The sequence below is a fragment of the Anas platyrhynchos genome, chromosome 3, assembly GCF_047663525.1.
Source record: "Anas platyrhynchos isolate ZD024472 breed Pekin duck chromosome 3, IASCAAS_PekinDuck_T2T, whole genome shotgun sequence".
In the NCBI taxonomy this organism is placed as follows: Eukaryota; Metazoa; Chordata; class Aves; order Anseriformes; family Anatidae; genus Anas; species Anas platyrhynchos.
The window spans coordinates 18704334-18719885 of record NC_092589.1 but is presented as its reverse complement, the minus strand read 5'-3'; the positions used below and the strand labels follow the sequence as shown (position 1 = coordinate 18719885).

General features: G+C 40.4%; 2 protein-coding genes across 9 annotated transcripts in view; one reads left to right on the top strand and one right to left on the bottom strand.

Annotated features, from left to right (window-relative positions):
• Positions 1-10312, bottom strand: part of SPDYA (speedy/RINGO cell cycle regulator family member A) — an 18589-nt gene extending 8277 nt beyond the window's left edge. The window contains exons 1-5 of one of the 8 annotated variants that reach the window (XM_072035455.1): positions 10186-10312; positions 8921-9157; positions 5920-6130; positions 5502-5639; positions 3624-3735 (exon numbers count right to left, since the gene is read on the bottom strand). The gene's annotated coding sequence lies outside the window, so the exon portion shown is untranslated. Of the gene's footprint in view, positions 1-3623; positions 5640-5919; positions 6131-8920; positions 9158-9537; positions 9571-9645; positions 9774-10185 lie in introns of those variants that run through there. The other 7 variants (XM_072035460.1, XM_072035456.1, XM_072035453.1 and 4 more) reach the window with 7 other exon arrangements.
• EPCAM (epithelial cell adhesion molecule) lies at positions 9705-15552 on the top strand. The gene is made up of 9 exons (XM_027453624.3): positions 9705-10066; positions 10517-10621; positions 11251-11491; positions 11802-11867; positions 12855-12918; positions 13270-13371; positions 13532-13729; positions 14129-14170; positions 14798-15552. The coding sequence occupies exons 1-9, from the start codon at positions 10003-10005 to the stop codon at positions 14837-14839; spliced, it is 924 nt and encodes a 307-aa protein (XP_027309425.1). The 5' UTR covers positions 9705-10002; the 3' UTR covers positions 14840-15552.

Here is a 15552-nt window from a genome sequence, read left to right as displayed (position 1 = left end):
AGATCTTTATCTATACAGCTTCCCAGTGTTTGTATGTTTTTTCCCTACAGCTCTCCTTTCTAAAATAGTTTGGCTGTTTGTTTTTTTTGTTTGTTTGTTTTGTTTTTTGAGCTCTTGGTTCTGCAACAAAATATCACAAGATCTTTTATTTTCTTTTCACCCTCAAAGATCTGTTACAATCAAGTTCAAATTACTCAAGAGGTATTGTGATCCACTCTCTGTAAACCTTTTCGTACTGTTCCTCACCTCCCAGGACCCAAGGTTCAGTTGCAATACATGCTCGCTGTGCTCAGACTAGCTTGGTTCAGACTGAGGAAACTGAAGTTGTGAGAAAAAGCAGTGAGAAAATTTGCAATTTTAAGCTTCTCTCCTTGCAAAACTTTAGAGATTAAGGTAGGATTGCTGAGATGGGGATTACTCAAGCACTCAACTTGAAACATCATGGAGAAACATCAACATGGAAAGGCATAAAGCCCAAGAGGAAAAATCAGAGAGTCTGAAACTGACAGCTCAGACCAGCAAATTTGTTCCAGGGAGTCACAAAGGCTCACAAAACCCTCCTGGATGCTAGCCTGGCTAGCGACCTCTTTGGAGGTGATGAGCTTAATGTAGTGGTTAAACTCTGCATATCTTTTAGGTACATTTACTAATAAACAATTGTTTTGTATTCCTGAGTTGTGTATTTTACATTCAGGTCTCTACTGGGTATATGGTAAGAAGTTCTTGAACAGAGTGATAAGACGGAAACAGAACTTGACCGGACTGTAAATACTCTGCATGATGTAGATGACCTAACTGGTTCTCAGCCTTTATTACTAATGTATTAACTACAGGTTTTACATATGTATCATTAACTACAGTTTTTGGAAGTTTGTTGAACAATTAATTCATCCAAGCATATCCGGGAGAATGTTTTTTGTTCTCTGATTTCCGAGTAACTCAGTGAACATCAGAGGGCACTATTTCACCACAAGCAATTTAAACTGAGACACTATAGCATTGTCCTGCCTTCTACACTGAACTTATATTGTACTTAACTCAGAGCCCTTCGCATAGGATGACATTAGATCGTTTGAGTTACTCTTTATCTTTATATGCTATTACAGTTTGAAGTGTTTTATTTATATATATATATATGTATATATATATAATTAAAACCTTTTGGAATTCTTTCAAAATCTTGTTTTTGCAGAAAGAAAAAAAAGATTTTTGCAAATACTCTGGAACTGAATTATGAGAGATATATAGTTGCATAATTGCCTAGTAGCTAGTTCGAAAAAGGCAAATAGAAAGCAGTTTACTTCTCTTAAATTAAAAAAAATATATATATTTTCAGTAAACCAGTTGTGAGACACATGGATTAAGAAATATCACTGAAGTAATACTTGTAAGGTAGGAAAACAAATGCCTTTGATATGTGGTATCCTTCCTAGTGGACTATCTAGTGGATGATCTTAGAGGTTTTTTCCACCCTAAATGATTCTGTGATTATAATGAGGTTTTTGTTGTTGTTGTACCACTGGAAGAACTCCTGATACATCTTTTCAAAGGAAGTCATGAAAAATAAACATTGGTTTGTCTAAATATAGATCGTTGTTCAAATATAATGTGTATTTGTCCAATTATAGACTTTTTCTACTTATGCTGAATGTAAAATAAGAGGAAACAAAATAATAGCTCTCTTCCCTGTATAGAGAACTCCTGCCCTTGTCAGGGGGAACCCCATCTCTCAGTCAAATATGTTCTAGATGAAACACACACAGGATGAGAACTCTATTCCTACAGACACTTAAATAAACTCAAGCATTCATCTAAAAATTAAAGGCTGGACATGCTATAACTCTGTTAGAATATAGGGTGCAATAAAGCAAACAAGTTTCAGAATATTTCAAAGAAAGAGGTAAATTACATGAATCCACATCTATCACCAGTAATCTGCTTCTTTTATTTGGAAAGGGAGAGTAAGAATTTAGATGAGTTGTGTGAAACAAATCATTACAGCATTGTGGTGCCTGAGCTAGAGCTACACTTAACACCCTGAATATGATTTACCTCTTTGGTACACAAACCAGTAACTAATGACACTAGAAAGGATTCTTATAGCTAAATCTTCGCTGTCAACAAATGCAACAGTAGGATTAAAACTAAAAATGATCTAGTGCATCTTAAATATATGTCAATGATGGATGGATGGACGGACAGACATGGAGATTGTCATCTGCTTTGTTTGCTTAAAAACTTCTAAGCAAACAGTAGGATTTTCTAATACATAAATCCAAAACTACCTCTGGTTTCTCCCAGGTGCTGAGAAAGTCAGAAACTATTAAAAAAAAAAAAAAAAAAAAGGAAATACTGCAGTGAACAAGAAACAACAGATGACAGAAGAATGTCAAGGCTGCCAGCGAACACAGTGCATGTCTAAACATGCTGCTTCTGCATACTGCAAATCAGCCAAATGCTCTGCAGCGGCAAATCTACATAAAGTACTGGGGACATACATTTGAACTTTCTGTTCATTTCTACTGTAGACGGATATATCCTGTATGAACTTAACTGACTCAAAGCAGAAAGTGGAAGCGTTTACATTTTTTTTTTTTTTTTTTAAGGATTGGCAGTTCTGTTCTGGTTGTAAGTGAAACCAAATAGTCGTACCTGAAGAGATGAGACTATGTGAGACTATGTTAGGTCTTCACTATCATGTGTCTCTCAACATCATTGACTATGAACTCTTTACTGTATATTTTATATCAAGGGGAAAAGACATGAAGTGTACAGTACCCCTTAAATAATTTTTTTGAACCTTCTGATGCCACCCACAACATTTTAGCTTTTAAAAGTAAATGGAGGTTGCATCCTGCACATTAGTGAGCATTTAATAAGCATGGATATTCATTATCCTGTTGTGCCCATGAAGTTTCTTCATACTGTATTGTGCAAAGAGCACTAATAAAACAGACTCCTGTACCACCATGACCCAGAGCCATTTCTTTCAGATGCAAAGAGCAGCAGGCTGCCTCAGACACATGTGCAGGAGTGTCAGCAGGAGTGTGCACAGGGAGCCTGCAGTGTACTGTGTGTGTGCAGTGACTGAATTGCCTGCATTTCCATTGAAAAATGTGAGCTCTTCAGTGTGCAAGTTTTCACTTCTCTCCTCTCAGAAACTAGCAAACACTAGACTTTACAAATCTTAGCAATGAAAATATAGCTGGACCAATAAAATTGTAAGACCTTTTACTTTAATCAAACAAATGTTTTTATAAAATCACAATACTCCTTTCACATCTAGTGAACAGCAGCATACATTCGTAGTCCCATTGATATTAATGCATATGCAAACATTAGTACACAAAATCATTGAAGATCTAAGCAACTAATTATCCAGAAAATATATCTTTCTACCTAAGGAGATAAAAAGTAGAAAAACTTCGGTGCTTTCAAAATAATGTCCTTTTTTTCTGAAGGTAAGTTCATCATTTCTTAAATTCATAGCTGTTTGAGTGGATGAAGAATAGGTGGGAGCCTTCAAACTCTAGCTAGCCAGTTTTTAATTCTATAATTGGACAAAGTCTGTAAATTACATCGTCTTTCTGACCTTGTTTTCCAATTCCAAAGTTTAGATTTACCTCTTAGTTTACTGGTCGCATAACTCAGATCACAAACTCTTCTGAACACAGGGTATCTATTCTGGTTTTACACCGTGGAACACAATTGAATCTTTTTCCATGACCATAGCCTCTATAACATGAAATTATATTAGTAATTAAGATGTTGTAATTTCTCTATTGTCAAGCCTTATTTTGACAGCAGGGCATTCACAGACCCATCCCATTAAAGGATTAATCAACAATAACGTAGCTATAATTTCTGAAATAAGGGAAAATTATTTTTATATGCAAATATTTTGACTCCTATTCCCCCATGTTGTTAAGAAAGGAAAAGCCTCAAGTTCAGTAGGAGGAAGGCAAAACTTTATAGACTAAAACCAGGTTAATTAAATTGTAGGCTGAAGAGTCTGGATGTTTTTTTTTCACCCCAATCCAATGGTTCAGGCTTCAAACGGTTAAATTAGAACTGCCACAGTTTGTTAAACATTGATTGGCCCTCCCTAGAAGCAATGGGTTCTATAATTACTCTACAGCAGGTCAAAAAGCTTTCCTGTTTCTCTGAGATCAGTAATCGCAAATTGTAAAAGTTTTCTCACCCAGAGGTTGAAGCAATAAAATGACTAGTACAAGGGCTGTAAATTAAAGTGCAAACTGAAACAGATGAACTTTGGTAATAGCTAGCTAACTGGAAAAAAAAAATAAAGATAAACGCATGAAATAGGAAAGTAGTTACAACACAAAAGCAATGTATTTCAGTAAGAAAAAAAAAAAAAAAAAACCACAGATTGTCAGCTATGGAACACCTTGCTCCTTTTAACCCTACTCTTTGGTGCCCATTGTGTTATGCTAAATGGTGTTTGTGGGCTTAGCTGCTTCTGCTCAGCTCTTCCGTGTATTTATTCAACTTTGCCTTGGGTATGACTACAGATACAAGCTGCAATGAGGTAAGACTGGGTGGGGATTTATAGCATGTGAGCTGCTCCACAGAAACTACCTCTGTGAATGCTGTGGCCCTGTCTTTGTGTTTTGTTTCGTTTTTGTTTTTTTTTTAAGGAATAAATGTCTTTTTTTTACTGCCATGAACAACACTGTCCATAGCCTGTTACTGTGGATTAGCTGATATATGGTCAATCTACACCCAAGCTTGCCTTGTAGTGACCTGTACACATAGACAAGTCTGACATAAGGAAATTTAATGGCAGACACATCCAAGTACTTAACGTACCTTCCAATACCATCATACTGAGAAACTGGACAGCTATCTGTCCATACAGCCATCTGTTTTGGTTCTTAGAACAGCAATGAGATGTTGTCACACAATAAAACATGTTAAAATCCATTTAGGACTCTCAAACAGTTTTTAATAAATTTAACTTTTGACAAAGTTCCATCTGTAATGGCTAAAAGGGGAAAAAAAATCTTATATTCCAGAACTGAAAGAATTTTAGTTTAAATGGAGCTCCTCTGACTTCAGCTTGTGATGTTATGTTCTCTGCTAAACCCTTTCTAAACTATACGAAAGCAATGAGTATACTAAGGGACTGGGCACAGTATGAGATTACTCTGCTACAAAGTAGGCTGGATGAACTTACTCATTTTTTTACCTCTAATGCTACACATTTTAAGCAGCTTTGAACACTGACAATAGCTGCTGTGAAAATGCTGTAGGTATAAGAGCCATGAAGACATATTTCCATGGCAGTAAAGAGAGGGATGATGACGAGCCTGTTAGTGACCCCACCCACTGGGGTTAAGACTAAGCCCTAGCAGAAAGGTGAGGATGCCATGATTTATCAAACAGGTTGGTTTCTATAATCCTGAAAGATACTAATAGAACACACATTAATTGCATGAGCATCTCTCTCCAGTGGCTACACCCTGTCTACTTTTACAAACCTCTGAACCAACAGTTGTATGCCTCAGGTACTCTTACTTTCAGCCCAAGCTTGATGGAGAACCAAGGTGCAGCCATCTAAAGCTGAGGACAGGTTTATGACTGTTGCCACTGCCTCTGCACTGATTTTCATCTCCAGTCTGCATGAAAATTTCAGCAAAATAAACAGTTACATTTATAAACTGTGTTACTACTCAAAGAAAAAAATGTCATGATCTATAAACAGGCCAAGAATACACAAAACATAAGCTATCTTTTTACAGTGTTCAGAAGCAGTTATGACAGTCTTGCAGAAAAGACACGACTGCTCATTTATTTTTTTACTGGGTCTTTATTTGACCAGATACACGTGGCCAAAACATTTAAGCTCTGTGTTACTCTCAATGTTCTCATTATTCATAAAAAGATAATAGTACTTACCTGCTATGTAGTGTTTTTCAGTCCTGCAGGAAATAAAAATGGCAATGTAATTACAATTCTTTGAGCAGCAGCATACACTGGTTTGTGAAGGTCTGGAATCATCAGAGACACATCATGGACAAGATATTATATATTATTTCTCAGTATTGTCCTCTTTCTATGATACTTTCAAGTGGCCTTCTTATGGTCCATCCTATGTAGAGAGTATAGTCTGCAAACAAAACAAAAAAAAAAAACCACCCTGATTGAACACATTCTAAAAGTGTCCTAATAAAAATTTCCTTAGTTTATACCTTAGTTTATATATAACATATAATTGCCTGTAACTTAGACAATGTATATAACAATGTATACCATAAAAATAAATAAATAAATAAACCTGTTTTCATTTTTGAGCATAAGACTGTTTCTGCTTGTTTCTAACTTCATCGGCCTTAACCAGTTGAAAGTTATCGTGAATTTTCAAAAAGCATTAATTTTGTGGGAAAACACTAGTAGCACTGTTTTGCACTTTGGCATAATACTTGGCCTATTTTTAGGGACATCTTCAGAAGAGCACAGCCCAAACCAACCATGTTTGGAGCCTCCGAAAAATCTCAGTTAGAGCTGGATTGCCAAATACTCCAATGAAACCGATCATCTTCTCCCTACTCATCTCTCCGATCTGCAGACCACAATACATGTCACAGCCCCACCTTGCATCATTTCCTGATAGTTCAGGAGTGACTCATAGATTCTTGCAACTTTCCCTGAAAGCAGATTTTATCCCTTTTCTGTGCCTGTGGAGTGTCACAAGACCACTCACCCAAGTTCTAGGGAACACCTGCAAATTACGTTGTAAAGACCCAGGCCAGATCCCATTATCACACTAATTCTTACTGGCTTCTGAAAGAGCTGAATTTATCTCCTTGGACCTGATCCCCAGTTCACTGAGTCAACAGAAAGTCTCCCACCGGCATCCACAGTTCTTCAAGTAATACTTAAGTGAACTGAACTAGCTTTATTCTCCAAACAGATCTGGAGCAGATATGAACTGGAGAGCAAAAGCTGAACAACACAGATCACCCAAGTTTCTCAAATATGAGTTTACATATCCCCTAAAGCCTAGTGATCAAAACAATTTTATACATATATAAGAACCAGAAATGTGTTTGTAGCATTTAAATTATAATTGGTCTGAGCTGTAATTATGCTTTCATAAGTGTAAACCACATCTATCCTACACTGCACTGCCTAATTGGCATTCAGCTATTTGCTAAGAGGAGATATGTCCAACAGCTGATAAAACTCTGCTGTTTGTAACCAGTAAGCAAGATCTTACCTTGAGAGCATTACACTGGGAAAAGTCACTTTAGAAACACCACTGAACAAAGTCATGCATTTCACCCCCAAATAAAGCCTTTTATATCACTACAAAAGGTTCAAAAATGGTACTCCTCTCTAAGCCCCAGACACTGAGTTGTCTCTGTAATTAAGCTATTTCAATACCTGGATTGTTTTATCTCTCTAACCATATGCCTGCTCCACTGGCTTATGGTTAAGAGAAGCTTCCCTCAAAATAACCTGGAAAGACGGTAAAATTAATGCAATTGAGAATGGTTTTTCACTCCCATTGCTTTGCTGGGGAATGACATTGTGAAGAGCAACTCTCGCAATTTCCAAAATAATAAGCAACATCCATATGTATAAACAAGAATTTATTTCGATTTGGAAAACTGGAGAAATTAAAGATAATGAGACCTGCATCAGTTCCCGCAAATTGGAGCCAAATCAAATGCAACATGGTGCACCTATCTTTCCATTAGCTATGGTTTGGCTTTCTAATGCTGATAGTTCAGGGAACACTTAATGTGTCACACTGCAAGGCCAAAGCACACTGCGATGGGCTTCTTCAGACCACACAAATATCCAGGTTGAAGTCCATTCAACCTTTAGACACTGTTTTTTGTACACTGACAACAAAGACATGTCCAGTATTTGGAGGTGGTGGAAAAAGCAGCTTTACTTTCAGTAGTAGCCACTATGAGGTTTCAAGACTGCAGACTAAGGCTTGGTTTATTAATACTAGGCACAGAGGTTTACCTATCCCAAACAAGGGCCAGGGGAACAAGAAGGATTAGCATGTGTTCACTCTGTCCTGTTTCTATAAAGTTACAATATTAAAACAAAACAAAAGGCAAAAGCCTATCGTGAAGTGTACTGTTCCCTGTTTTTAAAGTCGATGTAGTTCAGCTTGGCAATTTGACATGACAGGGTAACTCCTCATCTTGAAAAAAAACAATACATTTACACACAAAAAGAGATTTACCATAAGACAGGCATATCTGAGCCTATTGATCCTGCTCATCTTTCTGCAGAATGCCATCATCTGACAGCAACAATGTGAAAAGTCCATGTGAGAGACTTTAAAAGTCTTTCAAAGTTTTCACTTTGCTAAAACGATGCTGTTAATTTGAGTCATTGAAAACTGTACCAGAAGAGTATTAATAAGCCACTCAAAACTGCAAGAAGAATTAAAAAAAAATAATAAAATAAAAATGGAGAAGTCTCATTCAGACCGTACTAGGAGCAGACTTAGAGAACAGTCATTTAACTCAGACCCATCAGAGAGAGCTCCTCGATTTCAGCGGGCCGTTGTGGACTACAGTAAATATGAAAACGGAGATGCAACACAAACTTAGCACACATAGAGACAAAATGGCACAGACCGCTAACCTGTGCTTACTTTCAGAACATGCAAAGGTTTTAAACCGTTTCATTAACTGAGATTTGCATGTAAAAGGAGTGGCAATGCGTTTGTATTGTACAGTGAATATCAACACTGGTAAGAGGAAGTTTCAACTGTCCTTGAAAATACCGATTTCTCATAAATGCAAGTTGTCATTGTTTTTCTCCTTTCCTAAAATAACTTAGTTTTCAGGACACTGGTATATCTTTCAGAAAGATTTTTTTAAGCTGAATTAATACATTCAGAAAAGATTCAGAAAAAGGCGTACCACACCTTATTTTTGTTTTACATTTTGGCATCCCTTTTCCACTTCGGAGAGTAATTCTAAAACCAGCAGCAAGCTTCCCTACCTTTCATCTTCTGTAACATTGCCAGGGCTTTTGCACTACCTACAGTTTCACAGGTTCCTGGTAAGCTGCACTGCTCAGGGACATGGTACCGAAGACTTTGATTTCTCAACGAGGAAAGTGCAGACAGTCCCGTACCAGAGAGATTCGCTTCAGAGCAGTCCTAAAGGGGAGTAACCAAGCATATACAGTAGTGTTTTAGGGGGGGAAATAGAACGATCCTTGAGAAAGTGTGCTCTGCATAGACAGGTGCCTGGTTTTTTGCTAAGCTAACTCCGGGATTATCGGGATTTCTGTTAAAGGCTCATAGAAAAAGAGTTCAGCCGGCACCACCGAGCAGAATTAATCATTAAACATCGCTATCTACCGCTGCTCCTCGGCCCGGCGGAGGTGGGCTGCGGGAGCAGGGGGTGGCAGCGCGACCCCCCGGGGGGGCACGAAACACCTCAGGGAGGGAACCAAAAGGGCGAGGCGGGGCCGGGGAGCCCCGGACACACTCGGACACACACACACGCCTTCCCGGGACTTCTCCCGGTGACTAACAGTTTCTCCTCGTCGTCGGGGGCGGCTGCCTGCTGCCACCACCCCCTCCTCCCCCCGCCGGCTCGGGGCAGCGCGGTTTCGTCCCCTCTCCCTCCCTCCGGGCCGCACCTCGGGGCGCTCCCCTCGGCCGCCCCGGAAGGGGCTATATTTGGGCCGGGGCAGGGAAAGGGAGGGCGCTGAGCTCAGGCTCGCCCTGCTCCATCCAGTTTCGCCCAGGTGCGGGGGGGAGGGGGCGGTTTAACAACGCCCGGCTGCCCGGGGAGGAGGTGCTGCTGCCGCCCTCTGCGCCTCGCAGGTGTAACCGGAGCCAGGAGGGCGCGGCGCGGCCATCCCCTGCCGAACCTGTCGGGCGGCTCACATCGCTCCCCGCCGCGCAAGCAGCGCTCTCTCTCCCTCTTTCTCCCCAAACCCGCTCCTCCGAGGCTTTCTCCCCGGCCTCTCCGCGCCCCACCGCCGGCCGAAGCCATGGAGCCGCTCCGCGGGGCTGCGCTCCTGCTGCTGCTCTGCGCCGCTGCCAGCGCCCAGAACGGTGAGTGCCTGCCCCGCGCCCCTCGTCTCGCCCCACGCCTTCCCCGCTAACCCCAAACGGGGCCCTCGACCCCACTGAGGGCGACCCCGCTCGTTCCCCGCGGAGCCGCCCCCACGAACCGGGGCGGTGGGCGCCCCGCTCCGCCCGGCCCCTGGCAGCGCCACAAAATGGCGCCCCCGCTGAGGCAGGGGCTGCCCGCGGGCGGGAGGGTGCCCGGTCTGTCGTGTCCCTCTCCCCCGACGGCTCTCCCCACGGTTTGGGGTGCCCAGCAGCAAAAAAGGGCCGGAGCCGGTCCTGGGGCTTCGAGGGGAAAGTTCTCGCCCAACGCTGGAGCCGCGGGGTGGCTGCGGGTGAGGGGCGGCTGTGGCTCCCCTCCTCGCCCGCGGGGTCAGCCTCCGCCCGGCCTCGCCTTCGGGAGCATCCGCGCTCATGGCTGTGTGTCTCTTCCAGAGTGTGTTTGCGAGAATAACAAGCGTGTCACCGACTGCAAGTTGTCTAACGGCGTCTGCCAGTGCAGCTCCATCGGCTCCGGTATCACCGTCAACTGTAATACTCGTGAGTACAGCCCGCTTGTCCTCTGTGGGTTTTAACCTAGGAGCTCTCACTACTATGGGGATCCTAAATAAAAGTGCCAGGTACCGTGTAAGAGGGGGTATGTGACCGTGCGCAATGAGCTCCTGGCAAGTAACGACGGCAAGGGAAGGGAAGAAAGATTCTTCCTGGTCTTCTAGGTCAACTGGCAATGAACAATGAGCGCGTCTGATTCCTGCTGCGTGACTCCAGTTCCCTGATCTCTTTCACTATCTGATCCTTGCCTAACGAAAAGGGTTTCTCAAACGTTAATTTTTTGCTTCCTTCTAAGCACATATCGTGACTTTTCCTATGAATTTAGGGGTGAAAGAGCCTTTTCTAAAAGCCTTACTTCTTGGTTTGAGGTAGCCTGTAAATCTTTATCTGGGTGGAAGAAACCGAAACTGCCTAGACTTCTGCATTTGGCTTCAGAAGCTGATATACTCCAAACCATATTGGCTTTATTTATTACCTATACCTTTGGTATCTGATCTTTTTCCTTGAAATGGCTTCAAATGCAGTTGCTTCTGAAGTAACCATGTGGTTTTATGGAGTTTTGTTTTTGTGTGTGCATGGTCTGAAATTGTAAAATGTGACTTTCTGGTTATTTTTAGTGACATCAAAATGCTTGTTGATGAAAGCAGAAGTAAAAAGCACAAAATCAGGTCGTCGTGAAAAGCCAAAAGATGCGTTTGAAGATACTGATGGTCTTTATGATCCTGAGTGTGAAAACAATGGTGTCTTCAAGGCAAAGCAGTGCAATGGAACCACCTGTTGGTGTGTGAATACAGCTGGTGTTAGAAGAACTGACAAACATGACACAGACTTGAAGTGCAATCAATTAGTCAGAACAACGTAAGTCTTTTTAGCAGGGCGTGCTGTGACCTAAAAGCATTCCTGTATTAGGTTCTGCCTTACAGAGGATTTATCTGTGTGAGTGATACACTGGGACTGAATGAACATGGAGCAATAAGTACTTGTTTACTGCCTTTTTCCTTTGGAAACAATGAGATTTATGGGGAGAGGGGAGGAGATATATATATATATATATATTTTTTTTTTTCCTCCTCTCACTACTTCATTCACCTCCACCCCCCACATGGGATTAGATTCTTGGTGTACGTTGTTCATATGCATGTGTTTTTAAGAATATTCATTACTTCAGGTGGATCATCGTTAAAATAAAACATGCTGAAAGAGAAACTCCTCTGAACACTGAGTCTCTGAAGAAGTAAGTGACCTACTGTACTTCTAAACAACCAAGTGTTTAAAAGCATTGTCAAATGTGTGAACTAATTTATTTGTAAGACTTGTAAGTGACCTATAGGTCCTTCATAAAGCTTGCTTTAATTTTATTGGAAATTAACGGTTTAAATGGAAACCAATCACCATCATTTTTAAGTGGAAATGTACCTTTTAATCAAGTCAAGATAGTAAAGAAGATAATCAGGTGAAACTGCTCAAAAATGAAACTGATGGAGAGATAGAGGAGGGACTTCATAAAAGAAGTAGGAGACAAAACATCAGGCTAGCTATATTTCTTGGCTTAAATAAAATTCTTCTTGTCAAAGGTCATATAGCAAGAAAAATGTGCTTGTAGCTGTGAGGGTTTTTTTGCTTATTGCTAGAACAGAAGCTTCTGCTGTATTTGTGAACTCTCAAAACTATTTAAAGTCTTTTGATCTTCACCAGTGCAGTAATTGTTTGTTTTGCAGTAAGTGCAACTTCACTGTTGGGAATTAACAGAGCTCTGGTACCTCTTAATGAGTATGCTGGGCCTGGCTGGGGTGGAGTTAATTTTCTTTGTATCAGCCAATATAATGCAGTGTTAGTCTGGTCACCAAAACAGTGCTGATAAGAATCAGTTAGTTATAGTGTAAAGGTCTTGTCTGTCTCTCCCTCTGCTGCCTCAGTGAGTAGGTTAGGGATGGGCAGGAGGTTGGGAGGGGAAACATCCAAGACAGCTGACCTGAATTGACCAACGAGCTATCCCAGATCATATAACATCATGCTCGGCAATAAATAAGGTTTGGAGAGGGTGGTTCCAAAGTAGCTATTGCTTGGAGACTGGCTTGCATAGGTGTCAGCTAGGGTCAATCCCCCACAAACAGACTTGGGGGTGGAGGTAGTGGGGGGTGTAAATTGTACTAGTTATCTAAAAAGTGATGTGTAAAAAATACTACTGCTTTTAACAGTTGCGGTTGTAATATCCTTGTAGATTCTTCAAAGAAACAATTCCCAACCGTTATAAGCTGAATGGGCGCTATGTAGCCGATGTTACGGTAAGAAGCACGTTTTATTTTGTGACTAATTCACTAAAAACTTTCAGTGACTTTGAAGTTTTGTTGCATAAAGTACGGATCTCAATGGAGGCTTGCAAAATAGCTTAACTTATTGAACACAAGCAAATAACTATCTGAATTGAAAAATTGCATGTCTGTCTTCCTAGTTCATGTATGAATTCACTTTGCTTTATCAAAAATGTGAAATTTGAATTGTTCTATAAAAACTTTGCTTTAGAAGTACCATAAACTTGATTGAGAATGTCACCTCAAGTCAGATTGTATTTTGCTGCGTGTTTAGTAGTTGGGTCTAAATTAACCCCTTTAATTCCATACTGTCTTCTTTCCCAGTATGAGAACCCTTACATTTTTATTGATCTGAAGCAAAATTCCTCAGACAAATCTGCTGGAGAAGTGGATATAGCTGATGTGGCCTACTACGTTGAAAAAGATGTAAGTGTCATGGGTGGAGTCTTCCAAAGACTAAATATGTATGGCAGTGCGTTTGATGGTCATAGAATACTCTGGCAAAAGCAAGATAAACTATTGTAATGCATAGAAGAATGCCTATTACAAGGTGAACTAGTAAGTCTCTTTTGTTTTCTGTCTTTAGGTAAAAGGTGATTCCATCTTCCTTAACAACAGACTGAATGTCAGCATTGATAATGAAGTGGTACAGCTTGAGAAAGCAGTAGCGGTCTACTATGTTGATGAAATAGCACCAGAGTTTTCCATGAAGTCTCTGACTCCTGGCCTCATTGCTGTCATTGTAATAGTGATAATAGCAATAGTTGCTGGAATTGTTGTTCTGGTAAGTTCTAACAAAGTTGCCAGGCAGGGTGGGTATCAGTGTAATTTGGGGAATAATACACCAAGGTAGTTGGACTCTAATAGAAAGTCTTCCTCTGTAAACTAGCTGTTTGGGAGTAGAGAGGAATTCATGGATGGACTGTCACTGATCTGGGTTGTGACAGAAGGGTGTCACATGGAAAATGAAGTATTAGGAAAACACATTAAGGTGGAGGAAGTACCTGTCTTGCCTCCTGGTTTAAGGTAGTCAAGAGTGGCAGACAGCCTGTTAAATCTGGAAGGATGGGGAATGGACAGTTCCAAGATCAGAGTGCCAACCAGATAAAGTGAAATGTAAATCAAGACTTAAATAAAACTTAACAATTAATCTGTCCTTCCTTTACTCTTTCTTTCCTTACAGGTTCTCACAAGAAGGAAGAAAGGGAAGTACGTGAAAGCAGAGGTAATTTTTTTTTTTTTTTTGATGATGATATATGGGGGAACTTGGGGGAGGTTGGTTAGAACCTAAACTTAGAAGTTTCTGCTGGAGTTTAATAGCTTGCTTTGGGTGCTTCAGATATGTTGGAGTGTGGTGGGGGGGGGTTGAAATTTTGTAACCAGTTTAGATCTCTGTATAGTTCACCATGTTGGCTCTACATGTTAGTTTCAAAGGCAACTGGCAATCTGATGTCTTTCCCAGGATTTGAGAGGGGGGAGGTGCTGGAGGCAAGTACTGTTTTTACATTTCTATAGCCAGGGCTGTGCAATCCACAGGAAGCACTGATAGTCTTGTTTTATTATGGAGATGTGGAGATCTTCAGGGGTCTTCAACTTCTTCAACTGCAAGGGCCTTGCAGTTCCTATTGATGTGCTACTTCACAATGGAATTGTGCTAAGGTGTATGGTGTTTCAGCCCCAGGTACAGAGTATTCGTAGAGGAATCCAAATTTTGTAGCTGACAATTGACAAGTTAACCAGCTGACAATTACCTCTTGCTGATGAAAATCTGGAGTAAACTTATTGATTTCTGGGTTCTCCTGTTAAGTAGCACAAATGTTGATGTTCCTCAACCTATTTCCTCCTCTCCCAGGTGAAGGAAATGAATGAAATGCATAGAGGACTGAACGCATAACTAAATCAGATGAATACCAAGTAAGATTCAACCAAGAAGAAAACAGTGGAGGCATGGATCTTAAGAGTTAATATTCCTTGTATGGGAAGGCAATTGTGCTTGCTTAATGATTGTTAAAACAAAGCCTAGACTGACAACCATGCTACTACTTTTACTATTTGTTGAGAGTTAAATCTTAAACATCCAATTTTATTCAAGTCAAAGTTAACTACTACCCCCTGATTTTTGTAATGAAATGAGCTGTCAATTGCTGCTACTGGGCTTTTGAAGCATAAACTTTTAATGGTTGTTTTAACCTTGTGGGAGTTTTTTGAAGACTTTTGTAGCCATGTCATGAATATTTGGCTCATGTATAAGTAACTGAACATGGCTTTGTTTTTATGACTATTTGTACATACTTGAACTTACTGTAAGTTTTTTTTATGACAAACTAATAAAACTTTGAAACAGGCTTCTAATTATTCCATGTTGAAATGATGATTTGGTAAACTATCATGCTTTTCAATTCAGTAGTGTAATGCTTAAAGCAAGCAATCTTAGAATAGGTGAAAATTTCAGAAGCTCAAATAACAGGTATCTAATTTCTTGATAGCCTGATTCTTTTTCCTTAAAGTAAATTTAATGCTTTATTTTCCACTACCCATGTGCAACAGGAGTGAAATGATAATGTGGATTGATTGTATTAAAAAATAAACATGCTCTGAACATAGTAA

Bases quoted from the DNA above. Each gene is read 5' to 3' on its own strand.
- EPCAM (XM_027453624.3), top strand. From the start codon at position 10,003: ATGGAGCCGCTCCGCGGGGCTGCGCTCCTGCTGCTGCTCTGCGCCGCT. The intron at 12,919-13,269 runs GTAAGAAGCACG...CTTCTTTCCCAG, and splicing joins GCTATGTAGCCGATGTTACG to TATGAGAACCCTTACATTTT. The intron at 13,372-13,531 runs GTAAGTGTCATG...TTCTGTCTTTAG, and splicing joins CCTACTACGTTGAAAAAGAT to GTAAAAGGTGATTCCATCTT.